The sequence below is a fragment of the Stegostoma tigrinum genome, chromosome 18 (genome assembly GCF_030684315.1).
Source record: "Stegostoma tigrinum isolate sSteTig4 chromosome 18, sSteTig4.hap1, whole genome shotgun sequence".
NCBI lineage: Eukaryota > Metazoa > Chordata > Chondrichthyes > Orectolobiformes > Stegostomatidae > Stegostoma > Stegostoma tigrinum.
This window is the reverse complement of record NC_081371.1, coordinates 15665946-15683649: the sequence shown is the minus strand read 5'-3', so window position 1 is coordinate 15683649 and position 17704 is coordinate 15665946. Positions and strand designations below refer to the sequence as shown.

At 39.1% G+C, this 17704-nt stretch overlaps 1 protein-coding gene across 3 annotated transcripts in view; it reads left to right on the top strand.

Moving 5' to 3' along the window:
• LOC125460698 (receptor-type tyrosine-protein phosphatase zeta-like) overlaps positions 1–17704 on the top strand; it is a 242061-nt gene that overhangs the window by 208282 nt on the left and 16075 nt on the right. For all 3 annotated transcript variants that reach the window (XM_048548418.2, XM_048548417.2, XM_048548419.2), the window contains 6 exons: positions 3365–3499; positions 4053–4187; positions 8252–8415; positions 11303–11438; positions 15168–15314; positions 17323–17416. In XM_048548418.2, coding sequence (XP_048404375.1) covers positions 3365–3499; positions 4053–4187; positions 8252–8415; positions 11303–11438; positions 15168–15314; positions 17323–17416 — 811 coding nt within the window. The remainder of the gene's footprint in view (positions 1–3364; positions 3500–4052; positions 4188–8251; positions 8416–11302; positions 11439–15167; positions 15315–17322; positions 17417–17704) is intronic.

The following is a 17704-nucleotide window of genomic DNA, read 5'->3' as shown; positions in this document are numbered from 1 at the left end:
GCCAAATTTCCTGAGCCACCTGAGGAAGAAGAGGCTTTGTTGTGCCTTCTTGACCATTGCATCTATGTGGGAAGTCCAGGACAGTTTGTGCTGATACAAATATAGCACTGACCTGTCCCATGTTTCATCACCTCCTCCTGTCCATTGGCTTTCCTTCATTATAAGCACTCCACTAATCCTCATGGTAATTGCTACACTATTTCTTCACTTGCAAGAGTATTTACACCGGGATTTTCTTTGCCAATAATATGATCATACCTGACCACTGTAACTTCAAGAGAGAATTCACAGAATACACAATGAAGGCAAAATACTATGAATACTGGAAATATGACATAAAAGCAACTGAGGATTAACAGAATTCCAATGGAAGTGTGTTGTCTAGCATTTCTGCCAACGTAGAAACTTTGGACATTTCAGTTTCCCATTGCCATTGGCATCCCAAACATTGGAGATGAGCTTACACAGAGATTTCTCTGTCCTCATTAGTTTCACTGATTAACTATAGTCATGATTCCCTCATGAACAGAAAGTCTGTAAAGCAGCAACAACTTTATATCACACCTTCAATGCAGGAAAAAGCCCAGAAGGCAATGAATACTTCAGTGTCAAGCCACAAGATGAAATATTAAGGCATAGAATAAACTATCACAGAAGTGGATTCCTAGAATCATTTCAAAAGAGAGAAACAGAGACAGAGAGATGTTTAGGAAGGCAATTCAGATCTTAGGCCAATATAACTGAAAGCTGGCCCACCAAAGATGTGAAAGAGAACGGAATTGCAAGTGCACTGACATTTCAAGAGCTTGTAAGGCTGGAGGAGATTGCAGCAATGGGCAAGGATGAGCTCAAGGGACAATTTGAAAACAAGGATGTGAATTTTAAAATTAAATAATTGACAGGCTATCAGCTAGGGTAGGTCATCGAGCACAAGAGTGATAGATGAACAGGACTTTATATAAACAGCAGAGGTTTTGGACAAGGTTATGTCTGGTGGGAGAAAACGGAATAGTAAGTAGACAAACGTAATAGTCAAGTCTAGAGATAAGAAAAAAGTTATAGGTGGCAGTTTCATCAGCCAAAGACCTGGTGACATGAATTTATATCTAATCTCTGAGGGTCACCTACTTTCTCGTGAGAAGCCTCTGAGAAACAGAAGAGTTCCAATGAAGGGACTCAGAGGAGACAAAGCACTTCAATGATATGTCATTTCTCAGATTTCCCAATGCTGAAAATGTAACATCTTACCTTGCTCAAGGAGCAAATAGATGATGAGCCTAAAACAGAGACGAATCTCTGCAAAGATAAGTTGCCTGATGTTCTGGAAGATGGAATGGTAAGGTGGTGTGGGTTTGCCTATCAGTTTTTAAAATATCTTCATTATATTTACTATTTTATTGTGAGTACCATTTTTTAGTAAGACGGTCTTGTACCACGTTGTAATACCGTTCCTACCTCTGGACCGGGGCATCTTTTTTCATGATACTCATCAGGATTTATTGACCTTGGAAATACACTCGCTTTATGCTTAAATATGTTCATTATCAGTATGTAAATCTTGCCATCTGTTGCCGGCAGGCAATGAAAGCATGAGAGTCTCCTGGTCAACTATCCTGCTGAGGATAGTGGCAAAACATTGTATTATACAAAATGATAAGGCTAAAGGCACTTAAGTCCCCTGAACCTGATGGTTTACATCCTTGATCCTAGAAAAAAAGGGAGCTACGGAGATAGTGGATGCATTGGTTCTAATTTTCCCAAAATTCTTGGATTCTTGAGAAGTATTAGAGGATTGGAAAACCTGTCAAAGTGACACCCCTGTTCAAAAAGGGAAGTTGGCAAAAACAGAGTAACTGTAGGCCAATTAGCCTTACATCCATTGTTGGAAAAGTATTGGAATCAGTCATTAGGGAAGTATTGGAAGAACATTTGGAGAAATCATGTCTGACTGATTTATTAGAGCTTGTCAAGGATGTCTCAACCAGAGTTAGATAGAGGAGAGTCAGTAAATAAATTATATTTGGACTTCCAGAAGGCATTCACCAAGATGGTCACAAAAGGTTCAGTTATAAGATAAGAGTCCAAGGTGTTGTTGGTGGTATAATGGTTTGGATAGAGAAATGGCCAATGGGAGGAAACAGTGAGTGAAGATAAGGGGTTATTTTTCAGGTTGGTGACCTATAACCCGTGAAGTTCCACAAGGATCAATGCTAGTACCACAACTGTTTACAATATATATATTAATGACCTGGAGAAAAGAACTGAATGTCCTGTAGCCGGATTTGCAGACAACACAAGAATAGGTAGAAAGGCAGGTTGAGAGAAAGATACAAATATTTTACAAACATAGTGATATATTAAGTAAATAATCAAAGCTGGCAAATGGAGCACAATTTGAAAAAACATGTAGTTGTGCATTTTGGTAGGGAGAATGAAATAACAGAGCATTATTCAAACAGAGAAAAACTGCAGAAAGCTGTGACACAGAGATCTTGGAGGTATTTGTGCGTGAAACACAGAAATCCAGCACACAGATGCCACAGGTAATCTGAAAGGTTAATAGAATGTTCACTCTTCTTTCAAGGGAGTTGGAGTATAAGAGTAGGAAAGTCTTTCTGCAACTGTGAAAGGTGCTGGTGTGACCACATCTGGAGTACTGTAAGCAGTTTACGTCCCATTATTTGAGAAGAGATATCATTTCATTGGAGGCAGTTCGCAGGAGGTCCGCTAGGGCATGCCCCAATAGAGAGGGATTGTTTTAGAGCAAAGGTTAACAGGTTGGGACACTTCTCATTGGAACTTTGAAGAATGAAAGATGATTTCATTGAAACATATAGGATTCTTAATGAGCTTGACAGGCTAAATACTGAGAGAATGCTTCCCCTCATGGGAGAATCTAGGACCAGAGAGCACAGACCCAGGGTAAAAAGACAGCAGTATAAGACTGAGATGAGGAAGAATTTGCTCTTCAAGGTTTGAGAGTCTTTGAAACTTCTTGCCAGAAGAGAGCTGGTATGTGTATATTTAAGGCTGAGATAGATTAATAGTAGGGGAGTCAAGGTTGTGGCCAAAGGGCATGGAAAATGGACGTGAGGAATTTTGGATCAGCCATGATCCTAATGAATGGCCTATTCCTTATAGTCCTTTCTTCTCAACGAGGAAGAAAGGTGAAGTTTGGTATTTTTAATTTTTCTTGCATTATTGTAAATACATGTCTGTGCTGCTTTTATCTCCTAAATCTTCATAGAATGTACATAAATGGGCCTTGAATCTGCTTGTTTTGAAAAACTGCCCACTAATAAGTGTGCTAAATAATAAGGAAGGAGGATGTTAACACAATGTATTTCTTAACTATCTTTAACAGGGCTATGACAGACAGAAAGCCTATATAGCAGCTCAAGGGCCACTTAAATCTACAGCTGCAGATTTCTGGCGGATGATATGGGAACACAATGTGGGAGTTATTGTTATGATTACCAACCTGGTAGAAAAAGGAAGGGTGAGTTTGATATTTTGAAAACTCTTGCATTCAGATCTGTGTGTCTCAGAATAATAAAATGGACAGGCAATCATTTTACCTCATTGGAATTAAAAATGGAGTCATCTGCTTCAAATGCTTCTATTAGTCATTGCCCATGCAGTTTTGGAAAACATTTGAGGCTTAATTTCTATTTTGTGCACATCTAGAATGAGCCAATGAACACAGTTCTTACTTGCCCAATGGCTGTAGAGTTCCATTCTACGCTGGACATTCAATAAAAGACGCTGCATTTCTTTACTTTACATTCAGAGTTGGTTTTACCAAGGCAATGGATGTTCACTTTGGAGAATGAAGCAACTTCCTTCCTGAGCACTCAGCTTCCAACATGAAGTTTACCTAGGTCATAGTGTCACAGTCAGGTCACTGGAGAGATGTTTGCATTCAGTCCTAAACTGAGAATTAACCTTGCTGAATCAGCACAAATGAAAGCCATCCTGTATTAAAAATGACAAATGATCGTGGATTGAAAATGCACGATTTTTCCATGACATGTATTCTTATTTCTGTTTAGAGGAAATGTGATCAGTACTGGCCATCAGAAAACAGTGAAGAATATGGAAACATTCTGGTCTCACTGAAGAACACAAAAGTATTGTCCTATTATACTGTTAGACAGTTTTCTATTCGGAACACAAAGTTTAAGAAGGTATGTGGATATGTTTGTACACAAATACAAAATAAAAGATTGTTTCAAGGAGGACAAAAGCTCACATAATATCTTACAACGAATTAGTTTGTGTCATGTTATAATTGGTCCTCTTACCTTGTTTGCTCAAGTAGGGTAGTCGGTCGGAGGGCATCCATTTGGACTTCGACTTCGCACTAATACATTTCCCTCTATGTTCAGAAGCTTATAAATGGATTGTTCTAATGCATTGTGTTTTGGAGTTGGCAACAACAATCTCAACAACTCTGGATATTTAGCTGGCACTTGGCAAGAAAGGAGGGCTATTGTTGCTTGAAGGTTGAGATGCAATCCAAATTTAGGTGTAATTTTATGTAATTTTTAGACTGTTCTTGCTCACTTTGCTGTAATGTGCATGGTCTTTAATTACTCATAGCAGATATGCTTGCTTAAACTAAAATATATACACCAAATAAGAACACAAGAACATTTAGAAAAAAACTGCAGGAGTGGGTCATCTGGCCCATCAAGCCTGTTCCACCATCCAATAAGATCATGGCTGGTCCTTTCATGGACTCAACTCCACTTACCTGCCCGCTCACCATAACCCTTAGTTCCGTTACTGTTTAAAAATCCATCTCTGCCTTAAAAATGATGAATATTCTGCCTGCAAGGGAAGAAGTGATTTTGTCCACGGATGTCAATTTTGATGCCCATTGCAGTAACAAAATCTAGAACTGTTCCTTTAAAACTGGTGTTCAGAGAGATGAGAGAATCAGGGTGAACAGTCACTCAAAAGACCATTGAGTTTTTTTTTTGATTTGATTATGACCCATTTACAAACTCTGTTTTACCATGCATTCTTGAAAGAGGTTCACTGCCATAAAGCTCTCTGGATAAGAAGGCACAGTACAATGATCCCATTCAATGGTACTACTAAATAGAACATAGACAGCACAGTACAGGAACAGGCCCTTTGACCCACGATGTTGTGCTGAACGTGACACCGAATAAAAATATTCCCTTCTGCCTGCCATATCCCTCCATTCCTTGCATATTCATGTGCTTCTCTAAAAGTCTCTTAAATGCCCGTTGTGTCTGCCTCCAACACCACTCCTGGCAGTGCATTCCAGACTCCTGCCATTCTGTGTGTAAAAAGAAACTTGTCACTCATGTCTCCTTTGAACTTTACTCCTCTCGCCTTAAGTGCATGCGCCTAGTATTAGACATTTCAATTCTGAGAAAAAGATTCTGACCATCAACCCTATCTATGCATCTTATTATTTTATAGACTTCTTTCAAGTTTCCCCTCAACCTCTGCCATTCAAGAGAAAACAACCTGAGTTTTTTCTGGTACCTCCTTATAGCTCATACCCTCTAATCCAGGCAGCTTCCTGATAAACCTCTTCTGCCCTCTCTCCAAAGCCTCCATATGCTTCGATCTTATAAAGCTGCAACATGTCATGCTGACTCTTGCCCTCAATTCCCCGACCAGTATGCCATTTGCCTTCTTTACCACCCTATCTACTTCAATGGCAACTTTCAGGGAGCTATGAACTCGAACCTCAAGACCCTTCTGTAAATCAATGCTGTTCAGAGTCCTGCCATTAACTGCATATTTTTTCTTAACATTTGAAAAGTGCAGCACCTCACACTTACCCAGATTAAACACCATCTGCCATTTCTGTACCTATGTCTGCAACTGATCTATTTTCTGCTGTATCCTTTGACAGCCTTCTACACTATGCATAACTCCATCGATTTTGTATTGTCTGCAAACTTACTAATCCACCTGTCTACATTTTCATCTACATCATTTATATATATCAAAAACAGCAGAGGTTCGGCACAGATCCCATGGAGCACCATGAGCAGTGGACCTCCAGCCTGAAACATACCCTTCCACCACTACCCCCTGCCTTCTTTGGACAAGTCAATTCTGAATCCATGCAGCCAAGCCACCATGGATCCTATGTGTCTTAATCTTCCGGATCAGCCTACCATGTAGGACCTTGTTGAAAACCTTACTAAAATCCATATAAACAACATCCACTGCTCTACCCTCATCGATTGCCTTTGTCACCTCCTCGAAAAATTCAACCAAATTAGTAAGACATGAGCTACCTTGCACAAAGTCACATTGACTGTTCCTAATTAGGCCATGCTTTACCAAATGTGCATAAATCCAATCCCTAAGAATTCTGTCCAATAGCTTCCTAACCACCGATGTGAGATTCGCCGGTCCATAGATCCCTGGATTATCCCTATTTCCCTTCTTGAACAGAGGAACATTAGTTACTCAGCAGTCCTCCAGAACCCCTCCAGTGGCTAGTGAAGATACATAGACATTGGTCATGGCCCCAGCAATCTCCTCTCTTGTCTGTCTAAGTAACCTGACGTAGATACCATTGAGGCCTGGGGACTTGCCCACCTTAATCCTCTTCAAGAGAACCAACACCACTTCTTTCTTGATCTCAAAATGCCCTAGTGTATTAGCATTCTCCACTCAAATCTCATTATCCTCCATATCCTCCTTCTGGGTGAATATTGATCCAAAGTACTCATTTAGGATCTCACCCACATCCTCTGCCTCCATGCCACTCTGTGTAAAAAGAAACTTATCTCCCATGCCTCCTTTGAACTTTATCCCTCTCGCCTTAAGTGCGTGCCCCTAGCATTAGACATTTCAACTCTGGGAAAAAGATTCTGACCACCAACCCTATCTATGCATCTTATTATTGTATAGACTTCTATCAAATCTCCCTCAACCTCTACCGTTCAAGAGAAAACAACCTGAGTTTTTTCTAATCTCTCCTTATAGAGCTTAGAGAAACCTGGGTTGTTCCCACTGGATTGATGGAGGTGGAGGGGTGACCTGATAGAGGTCTACAAGATTATGAAGAGCATGGAGTGGACAATCAGAAGGTTTTTTTTTCCCCAGGGTGGAAGAATCAATTACCAGGTGCCGTAGATTTAAGGTGCGAGGGGCAAGGTTTAAAGGTGATGTACAGGCAAGTTTTTACACAGAGGGTGGTGGGTGCCTAGAATTCGGGGCCAGGGGAGGTAGTGGAAGCAGGGGCTTTTAAAAGGTGTCTTGACAAATACATGAATAGAATGAGAATAGAGGGATATGGTCCCTGGCAGGGTAGGGGGTATTAGTTGTGACAGGCAGCGTGTTGGTGCAGTCTTGGAGGGCTGAAGGGCCTGTTCCTGTGCTGTAATTTTCTTTGTTCTTTGTTCTAAAGTGGGTCTGCTTGTATCTCGTTGACTTTTCTGTCGGCAGATTGGATCCATTTTTTCTTTCAAACACTATCATTGTCACCAGTTTTATGTTTCTTTCTCTCCTTCTCCACCATAATCATAGTCTTTGTCCTTTGCTCTGATCACCTGAACAATCTGCTCCATTTGCTTCTCCTCCTCCTACTTTGTCAACACCATCTTCCAGCCCTTTTCATTCCTGAAGAAGAGCCATGTTGGGCTTGAAACACTAATTCTGTTTCTCTCACAACAGATGCTGTCCTGCTGACCTTCTCCAGAACTTTCTATTTTTATTTCCAATGGCCTTCAATGTTTAATCCAGCTTTTGTAAACCACCCCGTTATTCCATTACTCTTCAAGGAGTCCTTGCTGTCTGGCACATTCTGGATTTATACCACTGGTCTGAATGTACTGTTTGGCTTAATTTTTAGGACTAAAACCTTCCACTCAAGTAACCAACACCTACATGTCACCATTCTAAAAAAAAAGTTATGTATGAGGGATGAAGGAAAAGAGCATAGAAAAGACATTTGTAAGGGGAAGGATGAAATTCCACTTCTTGGTCTACAAAGCTGATACTTAATTGAGGAATCTGAGGGTACTCCCTGTTGATCACAACACCCCAGTATAAGTTAATACCTGCAGTGGAGGAAATTTTGTCTGATGGGAGCAAAGAGAATTTGATAAATTAATGAATTATTTTTGTATTGTTACATATGTTGAGTTCACATGAGCTAAGAGTAAAACTTGTATGCATGGACTGACTTTGTTTAATTTCTAAAGAAAACCAAAGACTGCTAAAGACCTAAACTATGCTTCTGACACAGGGATCCCAGAAAGGAAGGCAGAATGATCATACAGTAACTCAATATCATTACACTCAATGGCCTGATATGGGTGTTCCTGAGTATGCTCTTCCTGTCTTAACATTTATACGACATTCGGCAGCTGCTAAGACTAATCTTATGGGACCTGTCCTAGTTCATTGCAGGTATGTGATACTATTCACTGCGGAAACTTGGTGTTTAAATGTTTTTAGCTTAGTACTGCTGACAGACTGAATGCTAGAGTAGGTGAACTAGATAGTTTACCCTGTGTTTGCTGGAAGCTATTGAGTATTCCCATAATAGCTGCAATGAGTTGACATGTTCACTGATGTTTCTTGATGGTTGAGGTCCAGAGCACCATTATTGAACTTTTTTACTTGCAAGGGTAGGCAGGTGATTGGAAAATACATCATTTTTTCAGCGCTCTCTGGTCATAAGAAGTGCTGAGGAAGGTTCCTTACTGAGGAAGAAAGAAGATAGGAGCATCACTTGGAGTTGTATGATATGAGTATTGGACGATAACCATAACGGAAGTTGTCTGATCTTCTTTTATCGCTGATCCAAGGAATTCAAGTTTAACAGCCTGACCTGTTCAGTGAGCTCACATCTAATATCATGCTGAGTATTAGCACTAGATTGATGTAATCTAGACTGACTTTGCTTGTGTATTGAAGGAATGCTATACTGATACATTACTTTGAGGCCCGTCTGCCTATTCATATGGATGTAACAGAACCTATGGTACTCTTCAAAGAAAGGAATTCACTTCACCTGTCCAACATTCCTTCCTCAAGCAGTTCTAGCAGTGACACTTTAAGTAACCATTCATTCAGTTGACACATTTTATGGATCTTTACTGTGCATAGAATGTTTGCCTTATCTGCCTCTGCCATGACACTGACTGTACTTCAGAATTAATTGTTTACAGATTTAATGGGGATCTGTTCAATTTCTATATAAATGCAACTGTTTCTCATTTTCACCACAAGGCTTATCAAATGTAAATTGGTAAAATGCCAGTAGTTGTGAAAGCTGCTAATCAACTGTGCACATATTTTGGCTTATCTCTGAGAATGTGGTAATCGGTGTCTCCCTGCAATGCGACAGTCCATGTTGTATTAATGCACCCAATACAATGCTGATAGAAAGGGCTTTCCAGAATTTTGACCAGGTCAAGACACAATGATATAGTTTCAAGTCACAATTGTCTGTGATTTGGATGGTGACTTGCAAATAATGATGTTCCCATGCATCATTTGTCCTTGTCCTTCTAGGTGGTTGAGGTTATGTCATACTTGTGGCTTATACCTACCATATGTACAAAGGTTTTGTGGAATCGGAAGATGAGTTACTTCCCAGTCTTTGACCTGTTCCCTAAACCATAGTATTTATATGCTACATCAGCAGTGCTAGTATGAGTAATTTTAATAATACTTGCAATGGGAATTGGCGGTGTTGAATCAGCTAATAATTTTATATAATTGTTGCCTTCAACTGTAACTAAAATTGATAAGTGCATCAGGGCCATAGTCTGGCACATCAGTTTTATTCATTTTTGGTTAAAATGACTTTTTAAAATGTTCAGGGGAGGGGATGTCCAGAATTGAACAGAGTTGACAACGTCTTCTCTTCTGTTCTGTGTTTTGACAGTATGACTAGTTTTGTGTATCCATAGCCACCAAACAATGAGAGGCCCTGCACTCAGGCTTTCCTTTGGCTACTGCTGAAGCACAAAGTGGTTACTATGGACCCAACAACTGGGTTTGAAAGAGAAGTCTTGAGGTTTGCTGCCCATGTCACATTCGTAAAGAGAAATGAATCCAGGAAGACATTATAATGCTTTCATTCTAACTTTGAAGCATATAAAACTCTTATCCCGAATACCATTGATCAATGTTTACTTGTGACAAAGAGAGAGATAGCAACTGATTTTAAACAACCTAATTTTTCCTAATATTGCTAGCTTTAAATTGAAAATCATCTATCGCAATACCTGGAGCTCACAATGATAACAGTAGTGAAATAGTCAACATTCATCATCATTCCTCAGCAATTAACAGCAACTGTGCAGTTAAGCATGGAAATTCAGAAGTCACACTCAGTGACTCCTTGTTCCTCAGAGAACAACTTGCAGATAAAAAAAATTGGAAATTACCGTACTGATTGTTCTGAAAAAAGGTCACTGGACCCAAAACGTTAACTCTACCCTCTCCCCACAGATGCTGGCTGGCTTGCTTGAAATTTTCCAGCAATATCTGATTTTGTTTTTGAAATGCAAATTACTGATTTTATTAAATTTAATTTACTATTAGCATCTCTGTAAAAATACTTGAAAAATATTGTTTTTTGTTGAATGAGGTATAATTGGGTTTTAAAGTTTATCAAGTCATCATTATTCCTCAACAATCTCTCTTAAATTTGTTACATTTCTCCATTATGTTAAAATTACACAAATTTTCAAAAATTTTAAGGTTTGTTTATCATATTTTAACTTCTCTACTCCAATGTGTACCTCCAATCATTTTTCACACTCTTATGAAGATTGTCAATGCTTTCTATTCCAGGCCTGCTGTACGTGACAATTCTTCAAATGAGATTGGTAACTTAGACTGTTTGAGGATATAACTCTGTTTAAGGAAGCCGAAAATTCATCCAGGATCGAAAATAATTTGAGAATGGTGCAATACACACCACAGAGCTTGCTAGATTTTTGTGGGCGGATTTCTTCAAAATCAATGATGGGTGCTGCCATTTTGTGTATCTCACCAAAATGCCAAACAATCAGCGTATTTTCTGATCTGACACTTTATCCATTAGATAATTCTGAGGATTTTTGCAACATTAGGGCAGAAAAATCTGAGTTTATGCTGCGCAGTGATCTTTTATTTTTGCTTGGACCTGAATAATTGGATTTTGGAATTCTGATCATAAAATGGCACATGCTCTGTATTATCACTACTGTAGACACCTGAACAGACAGATGTGGTTGTCATTAAGGATTGAGGAGTTAGCTGATAAAATTTATAATATTCAGTGTTATTTCTCTTACAGTGCTGGTGTTGGAAGGACAGGCACATACATTGTAATAGACAGCATGCTACAACAAATCAAGCACAAAGGCACTGTAAATGTGCTGGGATTTCTCAAACACATCAGAACACAAAGGAACTACTTAGTACAAACTGAGGTAAGAAGAAATCTAAATGTTGAAAGGAGTAATAGTTCTTGTAGGAGCTTTATTCTAAAATAAATACTTGAAACCAACCATTTTTGGATTATAATACAACAATTTGACGTCCTTTCATGAGGAAATATATAGCATTGCAGTTTAGAAAGCATAAGTTATCATTATATTTAAGGATTGCCAGATGTTCTTTCTCCAGTACAACAGTGAATTTTGAGAATGCATTGTGTCACACTGGAAAGAAAAAATAGCAGTTCAAGAAGATCTGATGAATGCCATAAAAATACTCTGTAAACAGTTGACTGAAACATTTGACTTGAAGTCAGACAAAGCTCAAGAAGATTACTAAGATAGCAGGAAAGAGCTCAGGAGGGCTAAAAGAGCCCATAAAATATCTTTGGCAAACAGGATTAAGGTGTTGTATACATTTACAAGGAGCAAGAGGGTAGTTAGAGAAAGGGTAGATCCACTCAAAGGTAAAAGAGGGAATTTAGGCATAGTGTCCGATGAAGTGAGTGAGATACTTAATGAATACTTTGCTTCAATATTGGACATTGTGGATGGTAAGTCTCAAGAACAGTGTGTTGATGTTCTGGGCCATGTAAATATAAAAACGGAGGGGAGGGGTTGGTGTTTTAAAAAGCATTAAGTTAGTTGAGTCTCTAGGATCTGGCAAGACCTACCCCAGAATGCTGAGGGAGGCAGGTGAGGAAATTGTCGGGACCTTGTACGAAATTCTTAGTCTCTTTAGTCACAAGAGAGGTCCCAGACGAATAGGGACTGGCCAATGATGTGCCTTTATTTAAGAAGGGCAACAGGGATAATCCAGGAAATTGTAGGCTGGTAAGTCTTATGACAATGTTAGGGAAATTTTTGGAGAAGATTCTTAGGGTTAGGATTTACTCACATTTGGAAAAGTACAGCCTTATTAGCATTGGGCAGCACAGCTTTGTGTGGGGAAGGTTGTGTCTCACAAACTTGATTTTTTGAAGAAGTCACAGACAGTGAAGATTGTCTCGGAATACAATGGGACCTCGATCAGATAGGTCAATGGGCCAAGGAGTAAGATGGAATTTAATTTAGATATGTGTCAGATGTTGTATTTTGGTAAGGCAAATCAGGGCAGTACTTATACAGTTAATGGTAGGGTACCAGGGAGTGTTGCCAAACAGAGACCGAGGGATGCAGGTGCGTAGTTCCTTGAAAATGGAGTCACAGATAGACAGGGTGGTGGAGAAGGTGTTGGCACGCTTGCCTTCATTGGTCAGAGGGTTTGAGTTATAGAGAGAAGCTGAATAGGCTGGAACATTTTCCCCTGGAGCATTGGAGGCCTTGGGGTGATCTTCTAGAGGTTTATAAAATCATGAGGGGCATGGATAGGCTGAATAGACAAAGTATTTTTCCTGGGAGCGTCCGAAACTGGAGGGCATAGGTTTAAGGTGTGAGGGGAAAAAAGAATTGAGAGATAACTTTTTCATGCAGAGAGTGGTGTGCATGGAGTGAGATGCCAGAGGAAATGGAGAAGTGATTGCAATTACAACAATAAAAAAAATTGGCTGCATGAGTAAAGGGATATGCCCCAAAAGCTGGAAAACTGGACTAGGTCAGATTGGGATGTCTGTTCAGCATGGATGATTTGGACAGGAGGGTCTGCTTCCATGCTGTATGATCCTGTGGCTCCGGCAGGGGACATTAGTTGTCATATGGACTTTAGCAAAGCCTTTGACAAGGTCTCTAATGGCAGGCTGATACGCAAGGTGAAGTCACATGGGATCTGTGGTGAGTTGGTAAGATGGATACAGAACTGACATAGTCATAGAGATGGAGAGTAGTGGTGTGGAAGGATGTTTTTCTGACTACAGATCTGTGACCAGTAGTGTTACACAGGCATCAGTGTTGGGACCTTTGTTGTTTGTAATATATGTATAAATAATTTGGAGGAGAATGTAGGTGGCCTGATTCGTAAGTTGGCAGATGACACAGAGTTTGCGGGAGTGAGGAGGATATAAATCTTCTGGAAACTTGGATGGAGAAATAGCAGATGGAGTTTAATCCAGATAGTGGGAAGTGAGGCATTTTGGAAGATCTAATGCAGAAGGGAAGTATACTGTAAATGACAGAACCCTTAGTAATATCAGTATACCAAGGCATCTATATGTACAGGTCCACAGTTCCCTGAAAGTAGCAATACAGATAGATAAGGTAGTCAGGAAGGTATATGGTATGCTTATCTTCATCAGTCAGGGCACACCGTATAAAAATTTCAATGTCATATTGTAGCTATATAGAACATTAGTTAGGCCACATTTGGAATATTGTGTACAGTTCTGGTTGCCACGCTACCAGAAGGATGTGGAGGCTTTGGAGAGGGCACAGAAATAGTTTACCGGGATGTTGCCTGCTTTGGAGGGTATTGGCTATGAGGAGAGACTGGAAAACTTGGTTTGTCTTTGCTGGAACATCAAAGGGTGAGGAGTGACCTGACAAAAGTTTGCAAAATTATGAGAGGCATGGATAGAATGGATAGACAGAGTCTGTTTTGTTCCTAGGATAGAAATGTCAATTACTGAGGGACGTAGATTTAAGTTAAAAGTGGGTAAGTTTAAAGGAGATGGGAGAAGCAAGGTTTTTTACACAGAGGATGGTAAGTATAAGAATATGTTGTGGTAGGAGGTAGTGGAGCAAACAGAATAACAATGTTTAATAGGCACATTGACAGGTATATGAATAGGCAGAGAATAGAGGAGTAAACTCAATTTCTTGGATGAAGCTCTCAAATGTTGAAGGTAAATCATTATTTATTATTGCTTGTGGCCCTATTAGTTCTGCAAGAACATTTATTAAAATTCCTGAAAGGAATATGGAAATTGGCTAAATTATAATTTTTAATGTTTCACCAGAGTGAAACTAATCTGAAAGTGTAACTAAACTTTATTCCAAAGATAAGTTAAAGCATAGAACTATTAACTAACAACTAATAAGTTCTAGCTTAATTATTACGAGAGCAATTTTGTTTAAAAGTCTAGGTGTGAACCCATTAAATGGTATACACACAGAAGCTGAGTAATTTGTTGAAAAGCAGTGTGAAACAGAAATGAAAAGGCTATTTAGTCCATGATCCTATACGAACCGTAACAGCAGATTGAAAGATCTGCCTTAGCTAGTTTTTATAATGAAACAAGTAGTGTTCAAGTGCAACGAGAGAATGAAGGGACACTGGCCCACACCAGAGGGTACACAATCTGCTAATCTGTTAAGTTATAGAGGAAATGGGTTCAGGAGATGAACAACCATTTGGAAGCTAGAGTAAGTCAGAAGTCACATAACATCAGGTTATAGTCCAACAGGTTTATTCGGCATCACACAAGCTTTTGGAGTGCAGCCCCTTCGTCAGGTGCAGTGGGATGCTGGAGTAAAGAAGAAAAAATAAATATGGTGGAAAGGAGACAGCAGCTTCTGACTGAAAAAAAAAGACTTGCCATACTTGTGAATATAACATTGTGAAGCTTGCCTTCAACATTTGTAACCATCCTCAACTTTCCTCTCCAAAAGAGAATGTATATGTGAATAAGGATTCTTAAATCTGGTACTAACGTTTTTTTTAGCTGCTAGGCTGTTCTTACTCAAAGTCTAAATCAACATCACTAATATTTTGGTCCATGCAACGTATGTTTGTAGCACATTGACTGGAACTAATTATGCAATTTCATGTCTCATATGCTTTCTCAATAGGAGCAGTACATCTTCATTCATGATGTCCTGGTGGAGGCCATCTTTAATAAGGATACAGAAGTTCCAGCCAGTCATTTATATGCCTATGTCAATGCTCTTCTGACACCAGGACCATCAGGGAAAACAAATCTAGAGAAGCAATTCAAGGTAAAAATATTAAAATGTCACTTCACAGGTATTGGTTTTGGGCATTTTATTGTGACACTCAGTGGGAGTAAGATGCTAGCATTGTCAGAGTTAATTTGAATGATCAAATGTGGCTCCTTTCCTTGCCATCTTCTGAGATGAAGTCCACCTTTCTAATGTCAGCTGTGGCTCAGCTGATACCATTCTTGCCCTGAGTCAGAAGTCTCTGAGTTCACATACCACTTTAGGATTTCAGAATAAAATTCACAGCCTACACAGTGCTGCATTGTTGCTGCTCTATCGGATGCGATATCTTTCAGATGAGATTTAAAACTGAGTGAGTTATTGGGTGGATGTAAAATATTGTCATTATTTTGAAGAGCAACGGAGTTACTTCTGCTCTCCTGGCTATTAATTTGTTCCTCTTCAACACCACAATGTCAAATTGTCTGGTCACTGCTTTTTAGTCAATTTTTGCTGTGTACGAATTGCTGCATTGGGAAAATACAACAGTGACTACAGCTGAAAAGGACTTCCTTGGCTGTAAAGCACATCGATGCATCCAGTACTCATGAAAAAAATGCTGTATAAATGCAAAAATTCTTACCTCCTTTTGATGTTTCCTGAGAAAGTATTGGCAACAAATTTAACTGATATTGCCAACCATCTTCTATCTCACCTTAACTCCCTCAACCGTTGCTTCACCTGGTTCCCAAAACCCAGACAAGAGTAACATTGATGGTTAAAAATGATCAGTTCACCAATAGAAGTCAGAATGCAGTATTCTAACGCAGCTGCTCCAACCTTCAGAGGAAGTCTGTGATCATAAATAATTATACATGTACATATAAGTTGAATGAATGCTGAAATAAAATTTTGTAATAGACAAATGGAGACTTTTGTTCTAAAAGGCTTGGGCAAAGAAACGACTAAAAAGCTGAAATATAATCAAACAAATGCTGCAAACATTCTGCAAGCTGAATAGTGTCTGCAGCGAGAGACAAACCCTGAACCCTTGATACTTTTCCCACAAGTGAAATATGTTGCAACCAAATAATTTTTCAGGAGGGACAGAATCAGTAAAAAAAACAGGACATGAAAAGAAATTGGAGATGAGTTAGTAACAGACGATAATGATGTACCCGAATGAGACAATACTCTGACAAATAAAAAGGTTATCCTGAACCCAGACGAGCTGTAATTGGTTACAACAGAATAGCAGGGGTCGAGAGGAAGCATGTAAAATTTGGCAAAGCGTTGAGGCCTTCTGTGACAATGGGGTGTGGTGGATGAGAAATGCAAGTGAAAGGAATGCATGGTAAAAATCATCTCATTAGCCATGTACTTTTGGGGAATTCCCCCCCCACCACCAAGAACCTGTACACACCTACCTACGTTCTCAGAAGCACTGGTGCATTCAGATAAAACTTCCAACACTGGATGTCCAAGAAGAAATGGACATTATGGTTAAGGTCTGAAGTAGCCTTTATCACCCCTTGGAAAAGATCAATCAATATTACGGCTAGAGGACTATAACACACGTAATGGAAATATAAGATGTAGTTCCTCATTAACTTGCATTGAGGTTTATTGCAATGGTTTAGTGTAGCTGGTGCAGTGAAGGTTCCATTACAAGCAGCAAATACAGGAAACTTTTAAGCAGTCCAAATAAATTGCTGTCTGTCATAAATTGTGTGTTTGTGACCCGAGAGCATGGTTTCAGAGGACAGAGCTGAGGTGCCAGGTTAATCAAGGTGGAAGTTGATGATGATACATGTGGGCACTCTGTGTTGTGGGTTGGCATATTAAGAAGGCAGAAACATATTAAAATCAAATAAATCTGAATTTCCAGATTAAATTTAAGATAAATAAAATCAAGGAGCTAATAATTGAGATTCAAGACTCAATATCAGAATCCAAGATCATTGTTTAAACACAGAATGGAATTCAAGTTCACATCCATTTTATATTCACATTCAGGGTATTAATTATATTTCAACCCTCAATTTCTCTTTATTTCTCTCAACAGTTGGTAAGCCAGCCTCATGCTAAGCAATGTGATTACTCTGCAGCACTGAAGCTGTGCAATAGAGGCAAAAACAGAAATTCTTCTATCATTCCCGGTAGGTTTAAAGGTTGCATTATTTGAAAATTTTCAGTTTTTAATTTGAAAGCCTTACATTTAATTTGAATAAATATTTTAAAAAGGTTTACCGATGTCATGCCACAGTGCTGAAATACTGAATGTGTACATACTTTATGATTGTGTATGATGGTAGAGGTCGGATACTACATTTGAGTCTATGGCTGAAAAGAAGACTTCAAGATATTCCACTAATAATTTTAAGTTTCATCTGCAGAAGTAGAAAGGCTCATTTGGTATGATGGCTATTCATTTGCAGTTTAATACC